The 27,947-nt window shown below is 37.2% G+C and overlaps 1 protein-coding gene across 3 annotated transcripts in view; it reads left to right on the top strand.

The window, feature by feature from the left end:
* Positions 1-25,523, top strand: part of KDM7A (lysine demethylase 7A) — a 59,249-nt gene extending 33,726 nt beyond the window's left edge. For 2 of the 3 annotated variants that reach the window (XM_015287459.4, XM_046910118.1), the window contains exons 10-20: positions 1,819-1,910; positions 5,902-5,991; positions 6,808-7,017; positions 8,398-8,522; positions 9,015-9,172; positions 13,691-13,788; positions 15,540-15,688; positions 15,840-16,048; positions 18,104-18,189; positions 19,093-19,369; positions 20,364-25,523. In XM_015287459.4, coding sequence (XP_015142945.2) covers positions 1,819-1,910; positions 5,902-5,991; positions 6,808-7,017; positions 8,398-8,522; positions 9,015-9,172; positions 13,691-13,788; positions 15,540-15,688; positions 15,840-16,048; positions 18,104-18,189; positions 19,093-19,369; positions 20,364-20,458 — 1,589 coding nt within the window. In that variant the 3' untranslated portion in view covers positions 20,459-25,523. The remainder of the gene's footprint in view (positions 1-1,818; positions 1,911-5,901; positions 5,992-6,807; positions 7,018-8,397; positions 8,523-9,014; positions 9,173-13,690; positions 13,789-15,539; positions 15,689-15,839; positions 16,049-18,103; positions 18,190-19,092; positions 19,370-20,363) is intronic. The other variant, XM_015287467.4, reaches the window with a different exon arrangement.
* The last annotated feature ends 2,424 nt before the right edge of the window (positions 25,524-27,947 follow it).

Below are 27,947 nucleotides of genomic sequence, written 5' to 3'. Positions count from 1 at the left end.
ATTATACTACCAGACAGATAGGATTAATCTCCCACTACCCGAAACGACCTTGTTAAGGCCAGTACAATTTCAATGTTGTCACTTTTTACAGTAGGCTTCTCCCATATCATTTAAGACCTTCAAATATCCTTTGGAAGCCTTTCTGTCCTTCTTTCAGTAGATGACTCCCTAAGCGATGCCACTGATTTATATCTGTGAGCTGCTTCATGGTGGCTTTACAGTTGAATGTAAGGGTTTTCTTGCATTTCTATGATTTTCTTTGACCTTTTCAGTCAAGTTACCTGTTGTCTTCTGCTCCTTCTTGTCAAAGGAAAGGCATCCATAAGTGTTTTTGAAGGAAAGATATACCAGTTCCTGTGAGCAGTGTTAAGTAATTTATATTGGTGTTTAACAGTAGACACCTCAAAAGGCACTGATTCTTGACAGTTTCCAGTCCTTTTCAAACTTCCTCATCTAGTCTATTAATTTTTGTTACCTATACCCATACGTAATTGAGCCTGAGTGCTGACTTCACTTTCTTTGTATCAAATGTCTCACCTTTCTAACTGCTTTGTTTAATCTTATTAATAAGTATCATATTTCAAATTACATATTTCAAATAAATATGCCTTCAGAGGAGCCTGCTGAATTTAGCCTCTGCTCTGAAAGAGATTTCTCACATAACCTTTTTATAAGGTGAAAACAGTATTGAAAAGTATCTGTTATCCTTTCAGCCATGAGGAAAAAAAAAAAAAAAACTTGCAAGTTTTCTTTGGTTGGTCTCACATTTGGGTAATTAAAATTTACAAATGTGTCAGAAAAAGTAGGAGTCGTATTCCTGCTGGAAAATCAGTGGGACATATGTTCCTGAGTTACCTAGAGATGAAGCTATGCGTTTCATCTCTTCCCCTCTTTTATCATGTGACTCCTTGCTTGAGTAGGTAGACGAGGAGCCTCTTGTGACACATAGCTTATGTTTTAAGTGAGGGTTATGAAGCTTAATTTCATGTTATTTTTAATCTGTGGTTTACTGTGAAAATTCAGGATTTAGTCTTCCATTGCTAGAGTGATGGTTAAGTTGGGCTTTGGCATCAAGTATCACGTCTGTTAAATGTTAACCGGTCAGAATCCTTTGTTTTTAAATAAGGATTATTTGATAATGGTACCAGTTCCATTCTGAAATGTGATGGCAAATACCAGTTTGTAATACATTGAGCACATGATTTTTAGTAGTACTTCGTGAAGTTTAGGTCAGTAAGCAAAACTGGCATGCTATATCTTCCTGTCTTTTTTTTTAATGAAAGGATAACAAAAAGTCATACAACTTTTGGTTTTGTCTTTTCATGGGCAAGGAGTATATTACGATGCTGAGTTTCATGGCAGTCACATAAATTTTTCTCTGCCGTTCTAGGGACTTTAGAAGAAATGGTTTGTGCATCAATACAATGCTGATTAGTTTTGATTAGTCTTATATAACACAGTCTGTTTTTTCAGCTGCAGTAAAAAAATAAAAAATATTGAAGAAATCCAATCTGTAGTGCTGTATTGTATCAAGTCACCTAGCGGGCAGTTGGACTTAGCCTGCAGCTCAGCTCAAAGGCCTTGCTATTCCTTCTCACACCCTTTAAGAAGTAGGAACTGTATTGGAAAACTGGTTTGGAAGCAGAACTTTTTGTTTTGTTTTTTATTTTTGAGTATTCATGCAAATACAGAATGTAGTATTTCATTTGCTTGCATTTTTTGGACTGTTGCATAATGGCAGCTTTATGGGCTGAAGGATAGGTATCATTCTACTGTTTTCACTTAGTGTGTTTGTGTTGGTGTCTGTGTCCTTTTTAGAACTGAGAGAAGATGGTTTCCAGCCTCCAAGCTATTTAGTGCAAGGAGTGAAGGCTTTACTTACTGCTTTAAAATTATGGATGAAAAAAGAGGTAAGTGCAAGTGGTTTTGTTTGCTGTTATGGTGAACTCTGACTGTATTTAGAAGTAATTGAAGATCTGTGTCCTTGTCATACTTACAATTATTTTTCAGTTAATGAGTAATGAAAGACTATGGAGAGTATGTGCTGCTGACCTGGGGAAGAGTCATGAAAATTTTATATTGTGTGATGCTAATGATGATGTTTTAGCCCTGTAAGTTCTTGTACGATAGCTGGTAGAAACAGAGTCTTGCTTTATCTCAGCATGGGGTAAAAATTCTAGAAAGGTCATTGAGCCTTTTGTTTATACAGTCAATTCATCCTTGTCTGAGGCAATGGAAGTACAGAATGCTGTGGTATTTAGGGTTTTCCACTAATGTGAATGCTTTGGAGAGTACATCTCAGGTATACCTACACTGTTGAAAAGTCAGTTTTGATTGAGGAGAATATTAACTTCATTAGAGTAGAGCTGGCTTGTAAAATTGTTGGTGTGTTGTCTACCTTGGCTTTGCTGCTGCTCTCTAGGAAGGCTTATTTGCTTTGGCACAGCACTGGACCAGGCCTGACTCCATGTGTATTTTTCATGTGCCTGAGCTAATAAGGCCTCTTGGAACTTGTGCTTTTGGGAAAATGCTGTCCACAAAGCCAGTTTGGTTCTGACTGAGCTTATTAATTCTGATTTGTTGTTGGCCATCATGACTTGAACTGTCTCTTGGAGATTTGTTTGGGTTTTCTGCCCTCAAGTTCTTGTAAGAGAACTTAAATCACAGCAGATATTGTATTTGCAGTGTGCAGTATCCAACACAGTCAGTTTCGTGGAAGTGATCATGAGATGCAAATGCGAACCGTTTACTCTGAGTGGAATCAGCTCAACTCCAGCCTGTATAGCATTACTGATGACAGGGTATATCTTTACTGTTGCACTGTAACGCTTCAGAGTTGGTTCTCCAGTGTCCCTTTATTGGTGCCATTCTGGGTCAAACATATCTAATAAGCAGTATAGCAGTATTTACAACAGGTTGAGCCTGAGATATTAAACCACCTGTGAAAGTAAACTATCTCTGCATCTATGCCATGAATAATAAGCAAGCTGTGTAATATGTCTTGCTGATAAATGAGACCAAACATAACTCATATAAGTCTTGATTTTTACCTGAAGTTGGATTGGATTTCCTCTTTTATAGATTTCACAAGCACTGCAGTACTCTTCTCCAGCAGTACCTAGTAGTTAATTGTTTTGAATAATAGTTTGTCTAGAATGTTGTGTATTTCCTACTTTCCTGTGGGGAAAAAAGATAATTGAAGAAGCTGCATTCTGGCTGCCTATTAAGTGAGACCAGTGAGTATTCCCAAACCACTGTCTGAACAAACACTTCAGTTGTGAGGATACTGCACAGCCTTCGTGATCTGTTCAGAATGTGGTCTGCTCCCCACCAGCTTGCCTTCTAGCTATGGCTTCATAAGTGAGCTGATGCTGTCCTTCCAGCAGGCCATGTGTGTGGTGGGTCTGTAGTTGTATGAAGTGGAGGACAAGGAGAGCTTTGTGCGGTGCTTATCATCTGCTTATGACTTGCATCTCAAGCAAATTCTGAGAAAGAAATGAAAAATGAATACTCAGGATTATCGTGATAGGAACACTGCTCACAAAGTTTCACATTGCTCTCATGATCTAAGTCATTTTAAGATAAGTGAATTGTGCTGGTGAATCGCTTTGAGCTGCTTGTTGGGGCATTTGAAACTCATCTTCACCAAAGCGGCATTATCTTCATTTCTGCAATGTTTTAAAACTGCCTAGAGTTACAAAAGGCTGAGAATAGAGATGGAGTGATGCTAAAATATTTTTAGTTTTCATGTCTTGATTTGAATTCAGGTCGTGCAAGGTTTTTATTGATATATGTATCTTCTCATTTGTCTGGTGCAGAGCGCCAGTCTGCAAGTTAGTTAATATGCACAATAAAGATGATGACCTATCCAGTCATCTGATCTCTTGGATTGTAGCTCTGGCTTCCTTCCAACTTACATAAGCAGCAGGCCTCAGATTCTATTTTTAAGATGTTTGATCCATGTACCAGTGAGATTATTTGGGGTAACTGTCCTCTTGCGGGTTTTTTTTTAATAGCTCTTTTTAAAATTAAAAATGATTTTTTTTTTCAAAGGATGGGTGCTTGAATGTGTTTTTATGTTATCAGTATGCTTAACTGTGATGGTAATTTATAAATATTGGTGGATTCGTGTGCCTACCAGAACTATTTGAATATACATATATATATTTGTCTTGATCTCCTGGTTGTTTTTTTTTTTTTTTTTTTTTTTTCCCAACATTTCATTTATAAGTAGCTCCTGGCAGAGTGGTCTAGTGGTTGGCAACCCTGCCCATGGCAGGGGGGTTGAAACTAGATGGTCTTTGGGTTCCTTTTCAACCCAGGCCGTTCTGCGATTCTGTGATTCTGTGAAATGATTTCTTGACTTGAATGTATCGCAGGTTTTTTTCCCCACCATGTACTTTACCTGCTTAGATATCAATTTGAGTTTATTGCCATATTTAAGTTGCTTGGTTGGATTTTTTTTTTTTCCCATAATTATTTTGACAGAGCTTAGTTGAGAAGGCTTTGGTGTAAAGAGATACCTTTTATAGAAGCAAACAAGTGAGATTGCAAATGGAACTTCCTTAGCTCAAAGTACTCATGTTTTAGCTGTGAAATAATCCATTTCTTCTGATTCAAACTGTGTTTACTTCAGAGAGGCTTGTCGGTATTTTTAAACCAGTGAAACTTTCCAGTCAGTGTTTTGGAAGATTGTATCAGAGTCACTTCCTCTTGCAGTCATCATGGACAGGAAGGCTCTTTGGGAGAGTCCTTATGTTGAAAGGACTGAGTGGTCCTAAAATTACTACTAATTTTTTGGAGAACTTATCTGACGTCAGAGGTGCTGTGTTCCCAAGTATGAAGGTGTAAAGGTGATGCACTGGAGAATGAACAGTGGTAAATAATAGCAGCAGGTTTTATCTTGCCTGTAGCATTAATGATACTGAAATGAATATATCATGATTGTACTTACGATTGGTTATTAATGACTGAGAGGAAGCCAGATGCAGTGAAGTATGTTTACAGTACCAATTTGCTTCTAGCAATAATTGTGCTGCTAAACCTCATTTTTGAAGTGTGGATAGCTGAAAGTGTTTGTGGGACATTTTTCCATTACAATAGTTAATTGAGGGGATACTGGAGTTCATGTTAGTCTGTTCAATGTGTGAGTGTTTCGTCTGTTTCATTTTAACTAGGTGTGCCTTGGGGCAAATTTAAACTAGATACAAAATACAAAACTTGTTTTACTAGGTCTAAATGTAGAGACTTTAGACTTGCTCAGATTGGTGATAAATATATAGTAGATCTGTCTGTGCTCATGTACTATTTCAGAGGATTAAAAGAAACAAACGCTTATAGCTTTCCAAGTTGTTTTTATAAGGAATGATTTTGAATTGCTTTTTCCAACCTACCATGTTTTAAATAAGTTAAGAAGGTCATTTAAAAAGTGAAACATGAGGCAGATGTCTAAAATCTGCTTGTTGGTTTCTCGTTCTTCATTTGCTATTCAGGATGTATTATTTCATAGAGGAATTCTGTTTCTGAAGTTCTTTAATTATTTTCCTAAGTGTGTCTCTATACTGACTGTGCTGAAAGGGAATTAAAAAAAAGTTAATTATGAGGAAAGAAAATGAAGCAAATACCAGAATGACTTTGTATTACCACTTCTTTGGAGTTTCTTAGACAAACTGTGGGATGGGTAACCTTGAGCCCCCTTATATATCCTGAACATCACACATTGAGGGGTATCTGCTGCCTTCTAAATCTTGGACTGGAAGCTTTGGTTTGTGTATTTCTGTCCTGGCAGTTTGCTGTAGTAATTAAATTAATCAGGTCTCTTCCTTTGATTTCTTTTTCCTGTAGTTTTGTTTATTTTATACTACCTCTGCTTAATTAATTATCTTCATCCTTTGCATGCAGCTTGTAACAGAACATGCCTTTGAAATTCCAGACAACATTAGGCCTGGACATCTCATAAAAGAGCTCTCAAAAGTGATTCGTTCCGTAGAGGTAAGACTGGAGGCAACCTTAAACTCTGTAGGAAAATCTTAGAATCAGGACCTTTGCTGATTATATTCACCTTTGTATTTATTTTAATGTTTGTTTTCTAATAAAAGATTAGGAGAAAACTGTTGGAAATACCATGCTGTTGGTATTTGAGACAAAGTATGGTGAGGATGTTTTATGTAATTGTTTAAAATAAGTGAAAAAACTCATACAGTGTTAACGGGGAAGTTATTTGTAGATTGGTATTTCTAAACTGAACCCACTTATAACTGCTTAGAGCAATAACTATGAATGTTTTAAGTTCCTTTGAAATTCTGTCTGTATTCTATTCTTCCAGCCCCTTGTCTGTTAGTTGTGGTCCAGCTGTCATCTCAAAAGAGGAAGGCTCACTTTCTTGTGCTTTGTCCCTGTTTGTTGTATAGTCAGTGTTTTAGGATTTTTTTTGCTCCTCATGCCCTCCAATGTAGCAGTTTTGCTCCTTTATTCCTTAATATCAGTTCTTGAAACTACATTTCCATGTGAAAAGAGTTCTGAAAACTGAGGACAATACTAATCTATTGGGTGTAGTACAAATATACCCTACCCTGCCTTCACAAAAAAAAACCCTATATGTTGGTGCTGAGTTCTGTTATGGGGAAGCTTAAAAGCCCCATGTGGGGACAAAGAAGTATATAACTAAGCCCTGTATAGCAAATGCATAGCAAATATGTAATACTTCTCTAAAAGTTCTTAACATTTTATTTATATAACTTACATTTCATTAGAGGAATGGGTAGCAGCACTTAATTTTTTTTATTTTTTATTGTTTTTTAATTAAAGGAGGAAAACAACAAACCAGTGAAAACTCAGGGAATTCTTGGTGTGTGTTCAGCTTCACGGTCTTCACATGAAACAGCTTCTCCTCACCACTCGAGACGAAGGGTGAGGAAACTGCGAGACCATGCTACCAAAACTCCTTCTAATCTAGATATCTTAGAACTCCACACAAGAGAGGTACTGAAAAGGCTGGAGATGTCACCGTGGGAGGAGGCAAGTACTGTGTTATATAAAAGAAAAACAGAGCCAGAATAGAATAATTTCTGACATTTTTTTGAAAGGGAAAAGGTTTTAATGTACATAAAGAAAGCAGCCTATTAATCTTTGCCGTATGAGCTATGGGTAGATAGTTCTCCTCATAGAACTTTCTCTCTTCCTTGGTACTTTTTTGTGGACATTCCTTCAACTTCTTTTTTTTTCCAAAAACGCCCTGAATCCATCATGTATTGCATGTACAGTTTTTGAATTAAGACTGCTGTAGCTATTAGGTGCTACTTTGAATCTGTTCTGAGCAGAAAGTGGACCTTTCAAAGCTTTGGTTCTGTGAAGCTCTGGGCCAGACTTGCTTCTCTGTGTACTTTTAGGTAACTGTTTATGATAGTTCAGTTACTGTAATTTTTGATGAGCTTCGTTTTTTCTTTATGTTTCTGTTTGCTCTATGACTGTGCCTTCCTTCCAGTAAGCCTAAGACTGCCTTGGTCTCTAGTGTGGTTCTGTTAACTGATTAGTTGTATTTCAACACCATCACAGACTGAATAAGGAAAATGTAGTCTCTTGATATATTATCTTTTCAGATTTGATGGCCTCGTTTCAAAAAATAGAAGCAGAAATGGGAGAAAGAGCATGAGTATGGAAATAAGTAACCTTCTGAAAGGAAATAAGTAGTTTTCTGAGAATGAGAAATGCAGACAACTGTGTCGAGACCTATTGACCTTTATAAGACAAAAACAAGAGGCATACATTCAGCTCCCAAAGAAAAGAAGCTGAGCTTCAGTTTTAGCACAAATAATAGACCTGTGCAGTTGTGTATTTAAAATGTTTAGGATTATCAGTCATTGTCACTTAGTGTAGAAAAATACTGTTCTGTATTGTTTAAAAAAACCAAAAACATGAAAACTACTGCCTTCATTCCTTGTTTAGCACATAAACCTGTCATTTCATTCTTTAAGAGTTTGTGTCAAAAATAAATATCTTTCAGCCTAGAAAGTTTTTCTTTAGGCAGGTTACTTTCCATTATGAACATTTTGCTGTACTATGAGTAAATGCTGGAATACTAATTCTGGAGAACAGGCAGCTAATCCAGGAGTTGCTTTATCAGTTCCCAGCCCAGCTTCTCCAAAGGAAAGCCAAAAAGAGCATTGTAGAGATTTTGCAGTTAATACTGATGCTTCACAAAACTGTAGATGATTCAAGGAAAAGGAAGAAACAGCAAACTGCATCTTCTATCTAAACATGTTTTGTCTAAGCTTTCTTCAGTTGGTTTTCAGGAAAGTAGAACCATCCTGGTGTTGAGTTGAAGCTTTCATAGTGTGCAGAAAAAGCCATCTAATTTATAGAAACTAACACTAATCAATAGTGTTTTTACTTCTGTAGGACATAGCAAACTCGAAACTGAATGGGAGATTTAACAAGCCCTTTCAACCGTCTTCTACAGTACCTGACTGGCGAACAAAGGACAATGATCTTCGCCTTGTGCTGTCAAATGGAAGAATCATTAGGTACAAAGAGTTGATTGGGAATCACTTATTCCTAGTCATTATGGACCAGAACATGCCATTTTTATAATGATAGTGTTTATTTTCTGTTTCTGTTGCTCTGAGGTTCCTTTTACCGGTAAGATTCATGTGGAAAATATAGAAGAAATATGTTGACTATTGTGTTTGCTGTCCCCTAGTGGAGTCACAGTTAGGGAGTGAAGAGTAGGAGATGCTTTGCAAGCTTCTTTCCTATGGCATTTCATTCAGTTCCTCACTTGGGTCACTGTAATAAAGTAATTTTAATTAAAGATATTTTGGTGTAAAGCTTTGCACCTGGTTGTTAGTTACAATTGCCCAGGGTGCAAAATGGGAGTATGTGCACTTCAGAACCAAGAGTTGAATATAAGAGAATGTTCCTGTTATTGTCTCAGTGATGTCCTATAAATAATGAAGGAAGAGAGGACAATTGCTTTGCATTTGTAAGAATAATATATTATTTTTCTTGTGAGACAGGGATGAAAGACGTCCATTTACAGATCGAAGTCTTTACACAGCAGATAGTGAAGATGAAGATGACAGAACAAGGTCGAAAAAGGTGACTGTTAAGAGAGAAGATCAGACCTCAGGATTTGAAGGAGAAGGGAATGCAGATGCCCAAAAACCACTGAACAGTAAGCTTGTCTCTAAGCCCTTTCAATTCAACATTTTGATGTTCTTAAGGAGGGTCTAATATTGTGATATCTGACTGAAATTTTCCTGAAGTACAGAGAGGATAAAATAACAGATCGAAGAAAGTAGTGTTAAAAATTGCAATAATGGGTTTATCAAGTGTTACTAGATATTATTATTCTACTGAAGATGCTAACAACAGTGTAGAGTTGAAAGTAAAGCTAATCATTTTACATTGGTGCCATTTTGGATACTGTGTACAGCATCTTTCAGAGTGGAGGTTTAATTGGTGTTCTAGATATTATTTGAAAGTAAGGTTTATGATGGTCAGTCCCATAACATAGGAATGCTGATTTTTTTTTTTTTATTTTTTAATCAAAATTTATCATATCATTCACTCGTGAGAATAAAAATGCATCTGGTATCGACCCCCCATCTTTCTTCTTTTCTATTCCATTTGGTGGCTACTTACTTGATGGTACAATTTTGTACAATTTGCCTAATGAATAGGTTTATTCCATGCAGGCAAAGAAACAAACTTAGCATTAACGGAATCTTAATGCTTTCAACATTTTCAGTTATGCAAGGTTGAGGAGTAATTCAATATTGACCATAAAACACTTTAACTCCTCTTTCCAGTACTTTGTATCTAAACCATTCATCACTAGGAGTTAGTCTTTGCTAGCCTTTCTGTAATCTCAAGTCTTTCTGCTAGGTGTTCAGCAGTGCTGATCACAAAGTCCGTTAGTGAATTATCAATAGAAAATGCCTGTTTTCAGTACTTAATTTCAGTAGCAGTGCCTGAATATGGTCAAAATTCAGCTCTTGTTTAACTCTGTTTAGTTAGGAAATTCGCATACTTTCACTGAAGGTCTTACCAGAGCCTGAGAGGATATGTATTAGGAAGCTAAGATTGATGTTTATAAGATGAATTTAAAAAAAAAAAAAAAAAAACCACCTCTAGAGACCTACAGTTCCCTTGGTTTCCTGCACATCTGTAACAATGTTTATGAGTCCATTGTCAGCCCGGTAAAATATTTAATTATTTTTGCTAACAAAGCAGTTTGTAATCTTTGACTTGTTTCCATGGGTCACAGAGGACAATATTTAAAAATCACAAGGGGGAGATCCTCCTATGTACTCATGAACAAAAGAGGCAAATGGCTTATTGGGTAAAGGTTAGGCATAATGTTGTGTTTATCCACTTGAAAAATTAAACTAAGTTTTACACTTGAATTGAAGATCAAATCATACACAGAAGTGGTAGATTTTCTTCAAAATTGTTGTTCTTACTTGATACATCAATAATTTGGCAGCGGGCATCTAAATCTAAGGAACATATTTAGAACTAGAGGTGAACGTTGAGATTCTTCCGGAGATTGAGCACTCAGGGCTTTCACTAATTTGTTATTGAATGGTAAGAGTCTGCAGACCTCCCTATAAGGAATCACCTACTTCTGGTTATGTTATTTTACCTAATCTGAAGGTTTACAGAGAGGGAGAAATTTTTCTTCTGATGAGAATTCCATAAGGGAACTACCTGTTTCTATAAACGGGCTGCTGCCTTCCATTGTTCTTACTGGGCTTTCAGCCAAGAGATAATGTCTGTAGAAACGTGCCTTTGAACAGGTCAAGTAAGATAACTTTGTGTATCATGCCAAGATTTGGGTTCTAAATGGTGACCCAGTGTTATGAGAGATCTGGCAAAGTGAGCAAGGTACTTTTGGTGGATGGGAGGAAGACAAGTTAAGATGTTATTTATTTATTTATTTTTGTATTCACAGTATGTTAGCTTAATCTTTTAGCTTTCATTCATACTATTTTTGGAGTATTCCTCCCAGTCTCTGGAAACATATATGCTTATATTTACCCTTTACATGAAGATAGACTGGTTCTTTTAAAATTCAGTAATTACCAAGATAATAACAACAACAACAACAACAAAAAAAAAGAAAACCCACCCAAAGCAAACAAACAAACAAAAATCATCAAAAATCACCCAAGCAATGCCAACATGTACATTTACAGCAATTTTTCTTTTTTAAAGCTTGATTGCAAATCACATACTCATGACAAGATGAAAGTTTCTGACAGTATATAGCGTATGCCTCTGAATGTCTGTAAATATGTGCGAAACCTGTATCAGAAAGGTGACAAAACTAGGGGAATCGTTTGTGGGGCAGTACAGAAAACAGAAAAAAAAGTCAACTAGATGCTTGCGAGTTCATTGCTTTGCCCACAGCTTGCAAAATAAACAAGAGTTAGAAATGGACAGTGATTTGGCTGCTTGTAGGTATATTTGCGCAGCCAAACTGTGCGGGTCAAACCTGAGACTCATACAATGTTATGTCATATATGGTAGTACTCAGCCCTCAAATGAACCAGAAAATATGAGCTTCTGTGTTAGCATTGCTTGTATTAATCTTCAGTATTTGGGTATTTAGCTGATTATGTGCATATCCTATCTTTTCTGTCTTGTCAAATCATTTGCCTTCTCATATATTTTGGTGGAGGCTTACATTTCCTCTTAAAAGTTTTATTGATTTAATTTTAGGAATTTCCAGTTTCCTAGGATTGAAATGAGTAGTTCTTGTGGATCGATTATGAATGTTATTTTTTCTAATTGTGGCTCACTGTTTAAACACGAATTTTTGCCCCTTCTAACTTTGTAGCAGTGTTTTTCTTGAAAAAGGTGTGATAGAGTACTCTAAAGGAGAGTTCAGTTGAGCTATATGATAGTGTTTTTTCTGCTTTATCCATTCTATTACTTGTCCTGGAATCTTTTTCTTTCCTTTTTTTTCCTTAAGCCAAAGGCTTAACTTATCATCAGAAATCTTCCCTTTCTCCCTTCCCTTTTTTTTGATCTACAGTCATTCAGAATATGCACTTTATTGTCATATGTTGAACATTTTGGCCTAAACGCGTTTACAGTTTTGTTGCTCATTTACCATATTGGGATATTCCTTGCAGTTCTTTGTAGTGCTGTTTAAAGTTTTAGTTATATTTTGGTCCCAAGTTTTCATTTTATTCCCCTTCTGATAATCAGTCTTATTCTTGAGTTTTTTCTAACTCTTAAAAATTTCTTCTTATGCAAAGTTCAGAGCTTACTAGTATTCCTTGGAATATATTTGATGCCTATTCATGAGTCTTGCCACAGTCCACAGTAGAAACAAAGTCCTACTAGAAATAGGGTACCAACTATCTCTCTCATGCTTGCATAATTAATTAGCTGCAAAAGATTGGATTCTTTTTATGTTTCATATAAAACTGTTAAAAGGAAGACGACATTCTAACTCTGCTTGTCTTTGTTTCAGAGATGATTTCTGGTCTGTGTTAGTACTTCATATATGGTACTTGTTTCAGCTTTCTATCAGTTTGAATAAGCACTCCAGAATTTTTATGTTGCTTTCTTTGCACACTACTTTCTTGACATACATTCGTAAGTTCTTCATTCTGTTACTGATATGTGTCTTTTCTCCAAAACATACTTTCCAGGTAAGCTGTGTATTGTTGTCTTCCATTAATCTGTACTTAACCAAGATTTCAGCCAGCAGTCTGAACATAAATATACAGCCTTAGATGATTCTGAACTCTTAAAATTTGGTATTTGGAACACAAACTGCCCTAAGAAGTGAATGCTTCTGAGAGCATCTTAGCTACTTTCTATTTGGGTTCCTTCAGCGATTATAAAAGTAAATCATGTGGACTGGATGGCTGATTTAATTGCTTATTTTGTCACATGTCAGTGTTTTTGATGTCTGTTTTGTCACGTCATTCTCTGATTGTACTTTATCTTACTTCTAGCAAACATTACGTCTAAGGTGGGTACTTCCTCTTCACCCCTTCCTTTACAGGTCTTGATGTGATGAAAACCAATGAAAGTACATTGTGAATCATTACAATAATTTTTTAATCTTCTGTAACAGATCGCCATTGTAACCTCTGTTTGGCAGCTCTGCAGTAGCACAAAGCATTCAGAATATCTCAATTGTGATGTAAAAATGCAACTAACACAATGTTCTGTTGTTTTGGTTTTTTTCTTTGCCTTTGTCATTCAGTATTTTCTGACCTCTCTGATTAGTGTTTCTCTGTGACCACCCTTATTTTACAACAAGGAAATCTCAGGTCTAAAGAGTTGAAGAGTGAATTGCATCTGGGGCATGCCTACTGCATTCTTTCCGGCACCCACTCCTGACTTTAGTGTATATACAAAAGTGGGAATTGTCTCAGCTGTCATTGTTGCCACCTGTGCAGTTTTTGTTCTTTGGGTGAGGAAAGGTGCACGTGATTTCTTTTCCTCTGCCCTCATCCAGTGAGCCACTTTACAAGTCTGCTGGTCAACAGTAGATGATTCAGAATTTTGAGGAAACTTGACTTGTGAACCAGATCAGTGAATAGTGGTGTTTTTGTTATACAGATTGTTAAAAACACAGAACTGTTAATTTTTTACTTTCCTCATAATTGTTAAATATTCTGTGTGATAAATACTGAGTTTTATATTTTAATTTTTATCTTCACAGTGTTCTTTGAAAGTGTGAAATCAGAACTCAGGAAAGGATCCTCAGTGTACTCTGATATTTCTGATTCAGAAGAATCTGAGCCTGATTGCACTACACAGGTATGCCTAGAAAAAGTTAACAAAGCAATTCAGGATAATTCTGTTCACTTCAAATTTATCTGGGAAATAACGAAATATTTAATGCAAGTTCAAGGCAACATTTCAAACTCTACACTTTTGTCTCATTCTTAATTTATTCTCGTACTGAGGAAAACAGCAAGATGTGCCATCTTGAGCCAAATACTATGATCTCATTTGCCATTAAGATGGGATTGGCAAAGGATGACTCTGCTATGGATCGTGCAAAGGCTGGGAAAGGATAAATAACAGTTACTTTGTTCATTTCTTCCATAATGAAGCTAAATTTAATCATTTGAGTTATGAGTGTCTGCCATGCTGTTTAGTTTTAAAGCACGGTTAAATTAAAACAATCCTATAAACATCCAGTTTATTTTTAATAACCTTAAGTGGCTAACCCCTAATGAGGCATTTCAAACCACTCAAAATAAATGGAGATCCTTCTTTTGAATGCCTAGACTTTAATGGTTTCCTTACAATTAAATTTAATACTTTATACAAGCATGTAACCACCCTTGGATCACTTTGTCATGGAATGAAATGTTTTGTGTTAGTGCCACTGATTCTTTAGTTGCACTATGTTCTTCAGCTTCCTAATTTCTAATAGTATTTAATGTTTGTATTTTTTATGGTAATGATGTATCCAAAATGAATTATTTCAGTATTTCCTGTAAATCTTTCAAACGTTTTTATATTGCAGAGGTCTTAACAAGACAATAGCTTTCCTTCTAATGTTGAATTGTAGTTATAACATCATTATCCATTTGTGTCACTTCAGAAGTGTCAAAGAGCTGCTTTTCAGAAAGAAGCTATTGTTTAAAAACATCCCTTGGTGATCTGCTGCACTGACTTAGTTATTCTGGTTGGTGGTGGCAGTCTTGAAGGACTGGAATCCTCCGTTTTCTGATCTTCCACTCTGAAGCCTATTATTGAGTTATCATATATATCATATATATGTCTTTGGCTTGAATTAAAATGTGTTGTTGTCTATACTTGTGGAAAATAATTAGTCTGAATTACTGAGCTGAATGTATCTACGGTAGCCCTTTCTTCACATAAAGGCATGTTAAGATGCATGTTGTCACTTCACCTTTGAGAAGGTTTTGCTCATACGAGCTGTAATCTCATCTGGAGTTGACAAGCACGTTCATGCAAGAAATTAGGCTTTTCCATTATAAGAGGGGCAAAACCTGCCATGTTCCTGTTCTTGCTGTGTTCTGGGTTTACCTGAGAGCTTCTTGTAGATATGCTGCTGATGGAAGTTATCTTGCATTTGTAAGAGTGGGAATGAGAAACTGTTACCTGGGGCAGCACACATCTCATTGTAAATAGTAGGAATAATTCTGGGCTGCTCCTTGGAACTCTGGTTCCATATTTTTTTCCTTTACTTCGAATACTGAAGATAAGAATAGCCATTGCTCTCTTTAAAAATGAATGCAGTGACTTGTGCATGCTTTAATGTGTGTAGTGTTCTCTGTAAGAAATTGGATTTTGAAGATGCTTGGAAAGATAATACCTCAGTTGCTCATTCAAGTTAACTGCATTCTGGAAATTGTGTGTGTGTGTGTATGTATGCACATACATGTGTCACATATATACACACATGTATATCAAAATGTTGGACTTAGAAGCTTTAGATTGTTTTGTTGTTGTTGTTTTTTAATAAATTAAAGTAGCATCTCTATTTTAGATGGCATGATGACAATTCTGTATACTGTTTGCTTTTGTTTTAGCAGAAGGATTCCTCCACAGAGGAGTCGGAAAGCTCAGGTGATGAAGAGAAACAGGAAGTAACATCAAATTTCAAGGAGGAATCTAAGGTCATGAGAGACCTTTGTCAAACTACCCAGAAGCCATCCAGAAACGAAACTCCCAGTAAAAAGTAAACGCATTGTTGACATTTGTTTATAAATTAGTGTTAGGCCTTTTCACACTAATATTTATGTTTCTGCTTTATATAAATGTAAAAACAATCCATTCAGAGAGATTTACTGTTCTGTTTTGAACTGTTTCGTACTTACATATTTTTGTAGGGAATGTCCTACCTCGACAAGTACAGAAGAAGAAGCTATTCAGGGCATGCTTTCTATGGCAGGATTGCACTATACCACATGTTTACCAGATCATACTCAAAGCACAGACTGCACAGATAAAAGAACCTCTCTTCAGGAACAAAGAAGCTATCCTAGAAGTAGGCATAAAGACAGACAGCCTTCTCAGAGCCACAAAACAATAGAATGTGGTAAGTACCTGAATTAATTACACCGCTGCTCTCTGCTGTTGAAAGAACTGCTTAGAATAAATACTTAAAGACTTAAGATCTGTAGTCAAGCTTTTAAGTAATTTGGAGCAACTTTTTAAAAGATGAGATTTTCTTAGTTTTCTTCTGCAGTAAAAAGTAGAAGTTGCTTTGTAAAGCAAGGGCAAACTTAGCTTGAGAAGTCATCAAAGCACATCTTCTGAGTGTTGTCATTTGAAAGTTCTGTGACATTTTTATAACAATGACAAAGTTATGGTTAGATTGAAAGTGTGTTCTCCTTCAAAAAAAATTGACAGAACCTACATAGTTGCAGCTTTCACGGCATGTGTGTTGCTCAGATATCCATAGGAATCTGCTTGACTTCTTTCATGTAACATTGGAAGGCACATTCAGGTTTACTCCTGAAATTCTGCTATGAAAGCAGTTCATTAAAGGAGATTTTAATCTTGAAGAGGAGAATTCAGATATTTGTTTTTTTTTTTTTCCCCTTTTTTTTTTCTTCCTTTATGTTTTTGTCAGAGGCGTTTTAACATCTGTGGAAAACAGACATTTGTTAAATGCATTTTGGGAATGATAGACAACAGAGCATTTAACACTAATTCCCTCAGAGGAATCAAAATCAGTTTTTGAAACAGAGAGGAAAAGTCATTATGTGTGAAAATTCTTTGCATGACGATGAAATTGAAGAGGATTATAATTGAGAAAAGAAGAACCTCAATAGCAAATGGGGTGCTAATTCAAAGAACTAACAGTACTTTGAGTTTGTTTGAGCACAAAACAGAAAAGCCTGGTATCATGGACTGTGTTTTGATAACTTTAGCTGTAGGTCCTTAAAAACCTACCAACCAACCATCTAAATAAATAAAACCAAAATGAACAAAAAAAACCCAAACCCAAATAACAAAAACACACACAAAAATCCCCCACCCCAGCAAACCACACAGACAGACACATCACAATACAATCATTGTACCTTTATTAAAAATGTGAATTCCAGGTTACTTTATCATGATGGATTGACTCAGGCCTGCACTTAAGCATCCACACAGCTGCTTGTTCCCTTCCCCTGCCCTGTGGGATGGAGGAGAGAATGAGAAGAGCATAAGAGAGAGAGCTCATAGGCTGACATTAGGATACTTTAATAAGTGAAAGAGGAAAAGGAACAAGTGGTACAAAGACGATTGCTACACAGACTGATGCCCAGCCAGTCTCTGAGCCACAGGTGCATATGAGGACAGCCTTCCTCCCTGCTCCCCTTCTCTGCCCCAGCTTTCATTGCCAAGCAGGATGTGATGTGGTAGGGAGATATCCCTTTGGCCAGTTCAGGTCCGCTCTTCAGGTTACATCTTCCCAATAATCTTTCCATTGTGCGAAGGCAAAGTGGTAAAAATAGGGAGCTGTGACTGTGTCCAAGCACTGCTCAGCAATAGCCAAAACTTTGGTGTGCTACCGACACAGTTTTAGCCACAAATCTAAAATGTAGCACCAGGTAGACTTTTACGGGGAAAAGAATTCCAGCTGACCCAATATATATCAAATTTCACATTAAAGAAGTTAACTGTTTTGTAAATGTTTTCAATGTGGAAACTCCTACTGTAGGCCTGACAGATTAGATCTTGTTCCGTATGTTCTACTCAAGCAGCAAATCAGTGCTTAGAAAGAAAACAAAAGGCAGTGTTGGTCTTTATGTGAGCTGAGTATGGTGCAGAGTCATGGTGGAAAACCGAAAACTGTGGCATAGCAAAGAAAGTAAAATATCCTCAGCATTGGTATTTTCAAACGTGAACAATTGTGTTTATCTGATCTTCTTATGGAGATAAGAGTCTAGTTAATCCTATTTATACTGCAAGATCGCTTTCCTGATTTAGGGTGTAAAACCAAACAAACCCGACAACTTTTATTTAATATCTAGGGAAATTTTTCCATTGTATATTTCTTTCTTTCCTGAACTCATTTTTGAAGCTATTCAAATGCATTATAAATTTTATATTCCTAATTACTGATGTCAAAGTTTGAGCTTGTTGAACTTCTCTTTAGGTAGGTCTGTGAAGGAAGAGGAAAGACACCTGGGGACTTCAGCGTGGGCTAAACACCTGAATGAAGCTTCAAGAGTTACCCCTCAGGTAAAACAATCTTTTAGAACATTTTGAACACATTTTTATTTAAAGAAAAACCAAACACATGAAGTTGTAAGCACCTAAATGGGTAGGTGTTTACATACTGAAAATCTGATAGCAGTTCTGGTGCTGGTAACTGTGGACTGTGTTTCTGTCATGCTTTTTTTTCCCCCATTGTTTTGTTTGTTTGTTTCTCTTTCAAACTCTGCTGTCACAGTGACTACTATTAGGATGCTTAGTACAGTATCTTGACAAAGAAAATATATTTTACAAAAAAGTGTGAATTTGTATTCAGTCTGTCTGGGGAAGCACTGCATTGTTTGCTTGCTGCTCTCAATTAGAGCATCAGGACAAATTTATAAAAAAAACAAAAACAAAAACAAAATTTATACAGTCAAACTGATAAAGACCTTTCAATAACCGATGGTAGGAATACCATTCCAGGTCCAGGTGGAATCCAGGAAGGAATACCTAAATGAAGAATTGATTTTCTTACTCTCTGAAGTTTTTGATGATTTTTTGATAGGTTTGTCTATTTCTACAGATGCATGTGCTCAAAATGTTAGCAACAATTCAAGTCACAAAACAAGTGCTGTTTAATAACCGCATAATAAATGCATGCTATGTGTGTCTTTTTAATAATAAAGTCTAACTACATCATATCCTTTACAATATGTGTATAACATTGCCTTTGAGTGCATATGAAAAAGCTTACTCTGTTATTATATCGTATACCTAATTTTTAAGAGGAATCTGTACTCGAGGAAATGATAAAGTGGTCGAACACTGGTGCAGTTGCATCCTCTTTTGTAAAGATGTAGTAGTGTAATTAGAAGAACTGTAGTGAATTAGAATCCAGGAACCATCAACTTCCACTTTTTCTTCTCTTTCTCCTCTTTTTCACACCAGGATACAAGTAAAACACAAAAAAATATCAAGAAAGAGGGTGCATCAGAGGCTAATCATAAGGTTCAAGAAAACAGAAGTATAGTCCACAGCAGTGGCTTGAGTTTTCAGCATGGCAAATATATGCGAGACTCCAATCTAATTCAAGGAGAATGCCGGCTGAGTGATGGCAGCCTCAGCCCTGACAGGCCGTATGGTGAAACATCCTTGTCTGTTCCACTTCATCCAACGAAGAGGCCAGCTTCAAATCCACCCCCTATCAGCAACCAGGCGACAAAAGGTAATACTTATCTCTGTTGTCCTTTTGCCAGGGAAAGAAGGCAGGGGAAAAGTTAACAATAAACACCTAAAGTAGAGGAGCCTGTAAACATCAAAGAGTATGGAGGAGGAATTAAGAGAGATTGGACTGGCTGCTTGGCTTTAATTGGAGTTTGTAACCAGGAGGGAGACCAACTTTTTACACAGTCTGATAGTGACAGGACAAAAGAGAATGGTTTTAAAGTAAAAGAGGGGAGATTTAGGTGAGATATTAGGGGCAACGCTTTCAAAGGCTTGGTGAGGCGGTGGCACAGGCTGCCTGAAGAAGCTGTGAATGCTCTATTGCTGGATGCGTTCAGGGCCCTGAGCAGCTTGATCTAGTGGGTAACAACCCTGTCCACAACATGGGGTGTAAGTAGAGGGGCTTTAAGGTCCCCTCCAACCCATTCTGTGATGGTTACCATTCCGTCTCTGCAGTTGTATCTGTTGTGTGTTCATTACAGGGAACAGAACAAACAGAACCACAGCTGTACTCTCAAACAGTGGCCTGAGTCGGGTTTGTTTATCTAAGGAAAGGTTGGAAAACTGTGCCAACCGAAAAAGAAGTAATTAAAAATTCTGATAACCGTACTGCTTTCTAGTTTATTTTGCATAATTTACTCAAGGGTATAATTTATGTGAGCAGAATTCAGGGAGCTCGGCGTAAGGTTTCCCCTATCGCACTCACTGCCCTGCCATAAGCCAGAACTATTTGGAAATAATAATATCACTTTATTTATGGTAATGCTAGCCAGGGTTTAGGGAAACCAACTCCTGCTGTTGTTAGAATTCTGATGCCCTGTTTGATTGCTCCAAAACAGATGGATGAAGAGCACTTACCGAAAAGTGTTTCCATGTGAAAATTCTCCCTGCTTTCAGTCTTTCGTTTTTGAATATGATGACTTAAAATAAAAAATAATAATAATAAAAAAATTGTTCTGAAATTCCGAATTGAGGTATTTGATTTCATTTTTCAGGCAAACGTCCAAAGAAAGGAATGGCAACTGCTAAACAGCGCCTTGGGAAGATCTTGAAGCTGAACCGCAATGGCCATGCACGCTTCTTTGTTTAATGTAGCTGCTACTTCTACTACTGCTGTCTTTCCTATACAGACGAGTATTGAGGTTGACAGAGCCTGGAGCTGCTGTTTTTCCTCTGCTTGAAGCAGACTTGCATGTACCATATAAAACACTGCCTGATGAACAACAACAACAACAAAAAAAAACCAACCCACAACCCAATGCTGCATTTTCACTGTGCCACACCTGCTCAGCAATAACCATTAGGGAATGGGGAAATCTTCAGAGAGACGTGGACTGTGAGAATTAGTCTCTCATCAGGGCTTGAATATCATTTGTTGCTGGTAGTTTCTGACCTAATCCATGAGGGGAAGACGATGAAGGTGGTTTATCAATAATTTATTTCTGATAGATTTTGACGACTTTAAAATTCATTTTAAAAACTATTTATTTGGAAGACTTTTTTTTTTTTGTGGGAGTTATTAATTTAGATTTAAGAATGTGAAAGCTTTTAATTGTTTTGATAATGTATGTTTGGTGCAGTGGAGAGCCACATTAATGGTGATTATTCTGGACTCCTAAACTTGTTATTCAGGTTATAGTCTTAAGTAGGAATGAGATGCATTATTAATTATTTTTAAATTAAGGCTTATGGAATCTTATTTTTTTCTGCTCTTGATAAGCTATTGTCTGGGCTTCTGTTGACTTGCGAGGTGCATATTTTCTGCCAGCTTGATTATTTTTTGATCTCTCTTTTTTATACAGATTTATTTATTTGATGGAGTAGAATAGACTCTCTAAGGACACAAGATTCTTCTTACGTCAGTCCAGTAGCTAACTTGTTTTAAGCTGCACCCCTTTCCTCCAAGTCAGAGTGCATATCTTTCATCCAGATGTCACGTTTGATCTATCTGTGATGACTTGCTTCTGCAGAGGCTCCCTGAAAGTTGTGTTTGCATAGGTGATTTGGAATCTGGTACAAGGGAGGGAAGCATCATGCATCTTCTTGGAGGAAGTGGGAGCTCAGTTAGGATACGTGTTTCTTCACAGTTACTCAGAAATAACTCATAAGACACATTGCAGTCTTAAGATTTGGCATAGTGCTTAATGTGGCATGAAAGAAGCATTAAAATACTACTGTCTTTTAAGCAGTTTAGTGAAGAGTCAGGAAGGTAGGAGAATCTGTGTTACCTTTAAAGCTGGACAACCAATTGGAAGTCTTAACTGGTGCACGTACATGTGTTAAGTAGCTTACTGGTATCAGAATGACCATTTCTGTCAGGCTACGTACGGAGCCGACAGCAAATGCTGATTCTGAATTACTGTAAATAATTTCGATTTAGAATTTGTATTTTTTCTGTAATATAAAATTAAATATTTAACTTTTGGGGTATTGGGATGAAGGCTTAAAGGGGAATACTTGATTCTGGAAAAAGGGCATTTTGCAGGGTCCAGCCAAACAAAACCATTAATATGCTAGTGACAACAGTATTGTGGATTTCTTTGTTTTATTTTGTTTGTGTGTTTATTTTGAGTGATTCCTAAGCGTAAAATATTCAAGCATAGCTATCCAGTTTGTTGATGTAACTTTCCATAACCAGTTTTTCCTTCCTCCATATTCTATACTGAAATAGTTTTCTCATATTGTGATTTAAAGGCAGGTTGACTTGGACTTTCAAGAATATTTTGTGCAGGATTAGATTTCCTCTAGAGTAGATTGCTAATATCTTTGCAAAATTATGGAAATAGTTCTGATGTCAGGTGTTTTTGATTGTTGCAGGGGCAAGACTTTTCAGCACTATGTTATCCTGTTTCTGAATTGAGAAACATCAAAACATAATGCAATTGCAAATAAATCAGGTAGTTTTCATGGCCTGACTTCCTTGAAAATTTGAAAGTGACAACTTAAGTGTGTTTTGCAGCCCTGCTTTTACCTTATATTGATTTGACTTTGGAGTTTTGTGTGTATGCATGTGTGAGTGTGGGTATGAATGAATTTTTTAAAAGCTTTTTTTTTTGTTGTTGGGATTTTTTGTTTGTTTGCTAATGATAGTTCCACTAAAAATAGATCTCTTTCTCACACCCACCCCCAGAATGAGAAGACCACTGGCTGCATTCAGGCTGTTCCAGGTTTTTTGTTTGTTTGTTTGTTTAAATAAATAATTATTTTTTTATTTAATGCAAGTTATCAACCTTGTTTAGTAAACTATTGGGAATGGAGATAATAGAAGATTGCTAAAAAAGTAGAAGCTATGCCAAGAGGTACTCTATGGTGCTGAAAGTGACAATAATTACTTGCTGTTCTCAGGTGCTATGTTTTCCAGATTGAAATAGTCAAAAGAGAGTATTTTAACTATCTTTTAATATGTTCTTACCAAAGTAGTAGGTCAAAGAAATAAAATATGTTGTCAATATTAGTTAAAATTGTCTACCCATGTAAGTATTCCTTGTGCTTGAGCTTGAGCAAGTGGATTAGTGCCTGCCAAGCTCTGAAATCTGTTTTAGCTTTAGTGTATTAAACCAAACTGCTTCCTTCTAGCTAGCTGTATAATTTTTAAGAATAGAAAATTCCAGTTTAGGGCAGCAAGCAGATTCGGAAAAGGAAGAAGAATGAGCCACCTCTCCATGAAAGCAGATTTCTGAGAACACTAATTGGAAATGGAAGGATGCCAGAATAGAATCTGGAGTAAGGAATTTTGAAATGTGGAATACACGTTCTTGTATATGTGACTGGTTTATACGAAGTCTGTTTTCTGACCACCCACATTATTTATCTTGCATCTTACTATTAGAACACAGATATGGCTGGACCCATATATATTATTTCTTCTTCTTTTTGTTCTTTCTTTATTCTACTTTCTACCTTTTTTTTTCTTCCCAAAGTGGCTCTCTGCTGTTGTTGCTGTTGTCAGTTATGTAATAGTCTCTTCACAGGATGTCAACAGGCAGAGGTTCATTCCCATTTTCTTCAGATATCCGTGCTTCCAGCAGAAATTAACTCTGATATTCCACCTCAGAAGAAGTATTCTAAAATTAATTGCCACGATGAGCCATGTTTAAAACAAAACAAAACAAAATCTCCTGGTAGCTTATGAAGAGGATGTGGTGACCTCACTTGTTTTGTGTACATGTTTGTAGGGATATTTTTATGGTGTTCTAGATGAAAACACTACTGCACCAATCTTTTCGTAGATGGACTGAACTTTGTGTTGTAGTAGTGGAGAGAGAAAGCCCTGTTGCTTGTTTTTTTTTTCCTTGCTATCTCACTCAAGGTGGAGAAGATGTGAGGAGTGGGTAGCAGTGACTGAATAACTCAGAGAATTAAGCCTGGTATGATAACTCGTTTTGAAGGAGAACCTTTTTTGAGAAGTCAGAAAAGGATTTGGATTTGACATAAAAACTTAATTTTCTTTTTATAGGCAGACAGAACAGTAGGAAATGAAACATTGCAGGGGTTTTCCCATTCTCTCAAGTTCTCACGTTCCTACAACTAGGAGAAAACAGAACTATGAAAAGAAAACCAAAACCAAAAGATAAAAATGGAAAGACCACCCAGAAACTGTTATCTATTACCCTTCCAGCAACTTTCCCTTTTCTCCTCCTGCTAGACTTGTTAATGAACCCTGGCTACAAGGTAGCCTTTAATGACCTCTGAGGTAGATTACCTATGCAACCTATAATACTCTTCATGAATCCATTCTTAAATACAATTTTGAAAGGGTTAGATGTTGAGAGTTAATACCGTTGCTTTCTGATCACGTGGGGGATTTGGAGGGGGCTGGGTATTATTTTTTGGTAGTTGAAGTGCTTGTGCTACCTTTAGTGGTGATATAAGAGTAGAGTGTCATCATCACCCTTTAGAAGCTTCAGCTTTTCCTAGGCTTTACTATATGCCATAAGCTACCTTCATTCTCAAAGCCATAAAGTTGAAGACGTTGAAAATTTTGCAGGGCTTCAGAGTCGCAGCTGGCACGAATCTTGCTGATTGCTTTCTGGCAGCTGTGGAGACTAAGCAGAGCTGAAGCTAGAGTGACCTAGTGCTGCCAACCTACAACTACTGCCCTGTTAAGGCTCCCTGTGCCCAGCTCTCCCTCCACACCTTCTCACGACCCCCAAATCTAGCATCTTTTCAGAATTTCATTCTCGTAATACTTCCAGACCATTAAAAGCTGTTTGTACCTATGGGATTGAGTGAGCCCAGAGCTACTCTGTTTCACAGACAAAATATAAATGGAACCCAGGGCCTTACTATTTGTGATTAAATGGAAATAAAAGCTGCAACATCCATTTTTCCAAAAAAAAACAACCCCCCCCACCAAGAACCACCCTAGTAACACTCCGGGAGCACGAGAGTGATGAACCATGCAGCGGATGGGAAATACAAGTAGCACTGATAAGGAAATGCACCTTTCTCATAGGATGCGTTTCCCTTTGGATAAAAGACTTTTTGTACTTTTAATATAAACTAAGCCATATGCGTCTCATGCCGTGGGAAGGGAACGAAAGGGATCACTTTAAGAGATTATATTGATATGTATCGTCACTTCTGCTGGGAAATGTCTATTGCTGCCAATGCTTTGGTGAACCTTTTTCTAAAAACCATGAAATTTGAGGGGAAAAGAGAAGGGGAGGGCGGGGAGGGGGCTCATTCCTGGCTATATTTACTAGTTTTGTAGTAACGTTTTGCTGGCCCGTTTGTCTCTTCCTCTCCTTTTTCTACTCTGATAGCCTGATCTGTCTTTCCTTCTGCTGTCTCTGAAAATATTAGCTTGTCTGCTCAGTAGGGGTCGGTGTATGTGTGTCTTCCTTTTACAGAAACGCACTACTGTGTTAAGTATTTGGCTGGGAAATGGGATGCTGCAGCTTTAAGAGCATTTTTTCAATTCATAACAGTATTTCCCATCCTCTTTTGCCTGCAGGCAGGGAAAGTGTATGTACAGTATTTATTTTGTTTTGATTTTACGTTAAATTTGTAAGTTTCTATAAGTAGTTCACATTGATTATTCTAGGGGAGGATAAGTGGCTTTGTTTAAATTTGTATTTGATATTCATAGTTTCCACTTTCTGTACTTTAAAATACTGAAATTAAAAACTTGTATTGCTTATGTTTTGATTCTAGCACTCTAAAGCGTTTAATTTCTTCAGACTTCTGCTCATTTGCTTCAGTGTAAATACAGAAAACAAAACAGAAAATGCTTTTCTAGGTGCAGTCTCTGTGCCCTTCTACTCGTTGCATTTTCAAGGAGGTATTTGCTGCGGGAATTTGAGATGGAATATTCTCATACTGTTCTTTTGTTTTTCAAAGTGCAAATCTCATTTCAATCCAAGTGTGTTATATGGCAACCAAATGCATTCTGTGAAGATGTGTATATTCTTTTTGGATCTTAATATAAAAGGGAGGTGGAAGTGTTCTGTGGTCTGTCCTATTAGCAAACCTAGAGGCGTAGATGTGAACTGTAAGCGGGATGTCAAAAGAAATGCTATTTTCCTGGTCTCCTTGCTCTTGTTTTTTGTTAGGTTTTGCCTCGTGCTACTGATGGTTCGTTCCTGAATTTCTCTTTCCTTTAAGTGGTGTTTCTGGAAGGAGAGATTTCTCTTGCCCGCATCCATGTAGTTTGTCATGCTTTTATCCTGGATTGCTTCTCTGCTAATGTCTCCCTCCACATTATTTTGTGCTTCACAGTCGTTCGTGCTCCCTGCTTTTACTCCATATGGCAGTACAGCGTTGTACTCTACCTGGGGGTTATGGAAGCATTACTGTGTTGTGCTCAATGTAACGCATTTTGTTCCCCTTCTCCTACTGCTCTGTGCTACTGAACAGCTACAATGCTGTGTGTAGACACGTGCCTAGATTCAAGTCACGGTCATTTGATGAGACCCTTAGACAAACAGTGCAGCGATGGGCTTGGAAAGATCAGATGGCAAAAAGTGTTTGGTTTGAGCATTCCCTGCAGCTACACAATTTTATTTCTTGGGATGGCTTTTAGTTTACAGAGGATTTGTGGTTGTCTGTGATGACTGGGAGGTCTCTTCACAGTCCAGGACTGTTGCACCACGTGCTTTGCAGGCAAAGAGCATGAATGCTGTTCTCAACAAACCATGTCCTGCTCAAGTGTAAGACTGAAAGAGTTTTAATAAATAACACACAGCTATGTCCTGTAGCCCAAAGTGTAAAGCATGGTAGTCATGTAAATTTGGGGGGTAGAAACTTCCATGCTGTTTCAAAACCAGATTTTATTTGCATGGAGTAAGAAATCACAAGGAAATGTTAGGGTTTAAGTAGAGGGTGAAAATGAAGTATATGTCCAGAAATGAGTTCCTTTAGTGTTGGCATGCCTTTTACTTTTTTTTTTTTAATAAACGTGTTAAAATTCATTAGCAGTTTGGTTAGCCAGAGATTTGCCAAAGATCTGAAAGAGCTGGTTCTCTATCAGAGCAACCACGTATTTCTAAAGAAGCAATCACTGTGGTTGGCCAAGCACAATGCTGCAGCCCAGGCACTTCCATCAGGCACTCACCTGGATTTGTCACACACAGCTCACTGCTCATACCCATGTTTTGGTCTTAGGGTGATAGGCTTGAGAGGACATTAGTGGGACACAAAAATTCATATGCATATAGGAACTTATATAAGCACGCTTATTATTTGTCCTTATGTTCTTGCCAGCTACTCCAGTACTTTGACTTCTGTATCATGGCTCATAGGTAGGATAATACAACAGAGAACATTGAAATATCTCAGAAGCGCTGCTTTAAGTGATGCTAGAGAGCCTTTGGCACCTGGAAGTGGATTTCCAAGTTGGGGTTACTGGTTTTCTGTTTCCTGTTTGGGGAGGATAGAGAAATACAACATATGAATTGTTCTTCCCTAGTGAATAGGTGAAGTTAAAGGCTTCAAGGCTACTAAATATAGCAGAATTGTTGCAAGTCAAGGAATAGGCAAGGTACCATTCTTTGGTATCTGAAGACTGAAGGTCGTTTGCTTTTGTGTGTGCGTGTCAACAGTACACTACTGAATCTGGGATGGAATTGTGGTGATGTTGTCCCTCTTACCCCTGTAAGGCGCCTACCAAGTTAGTTTTGGGTGCGATTTGTGGAGGTCAGTTCTTTCCCTAGAGGGCTTTACATCCCCTGTTCAAGTTATGAAGCTGTTGTGTTGGCCATTTAGAGAACACAACCAGTCCAACCTCTTCTTGTTTATTTCCCACTTTGGGTTGTTAATGGAAACATGGGTAGTAGAACGGATATGGTGAAGTAAGTCATGCTGAGTGTCTCTTTTGTTTGTGTAGACATTTCTCCTGAGAGCCCATACTGTTATGCTTTTACTGCTGGTAAGTAGTGTCAACTGTCTCAAGCCAAAAGTTAATGAAGACTGAAACTGTAAAAACAGAACGTTATTACTCATTCTGATACAACCTGGAGTTTCAGATGCCTTTGTTTTTACAGCAGCCAGTGACTGAAGTGCTCACCTGCAGAAATTCCTGGTGATGGAGATGGTGAACAATTTCTCATTACCAGAGCTTGTAGTATCCCACCTAACAG

This window comes from Gallus gallus, chromosome 1, assembly GCF_016699485.2.
Source record: "Gallus gallus isolate bGalGal1 chromosome 1, bGalGal1.mat.broiler.GRCg7b, whole genome shotgun sequence".
NCBI classification, from domain to species: domain Eukaryota; kingdom Metazoa; phylum Chordata; class Aves; order Galliformes; family Phasianidae; genus Gallus; species Gallus gallus.
This window is presented reverse-complemented; position numbering and strand designations above follow the sequence as displayed.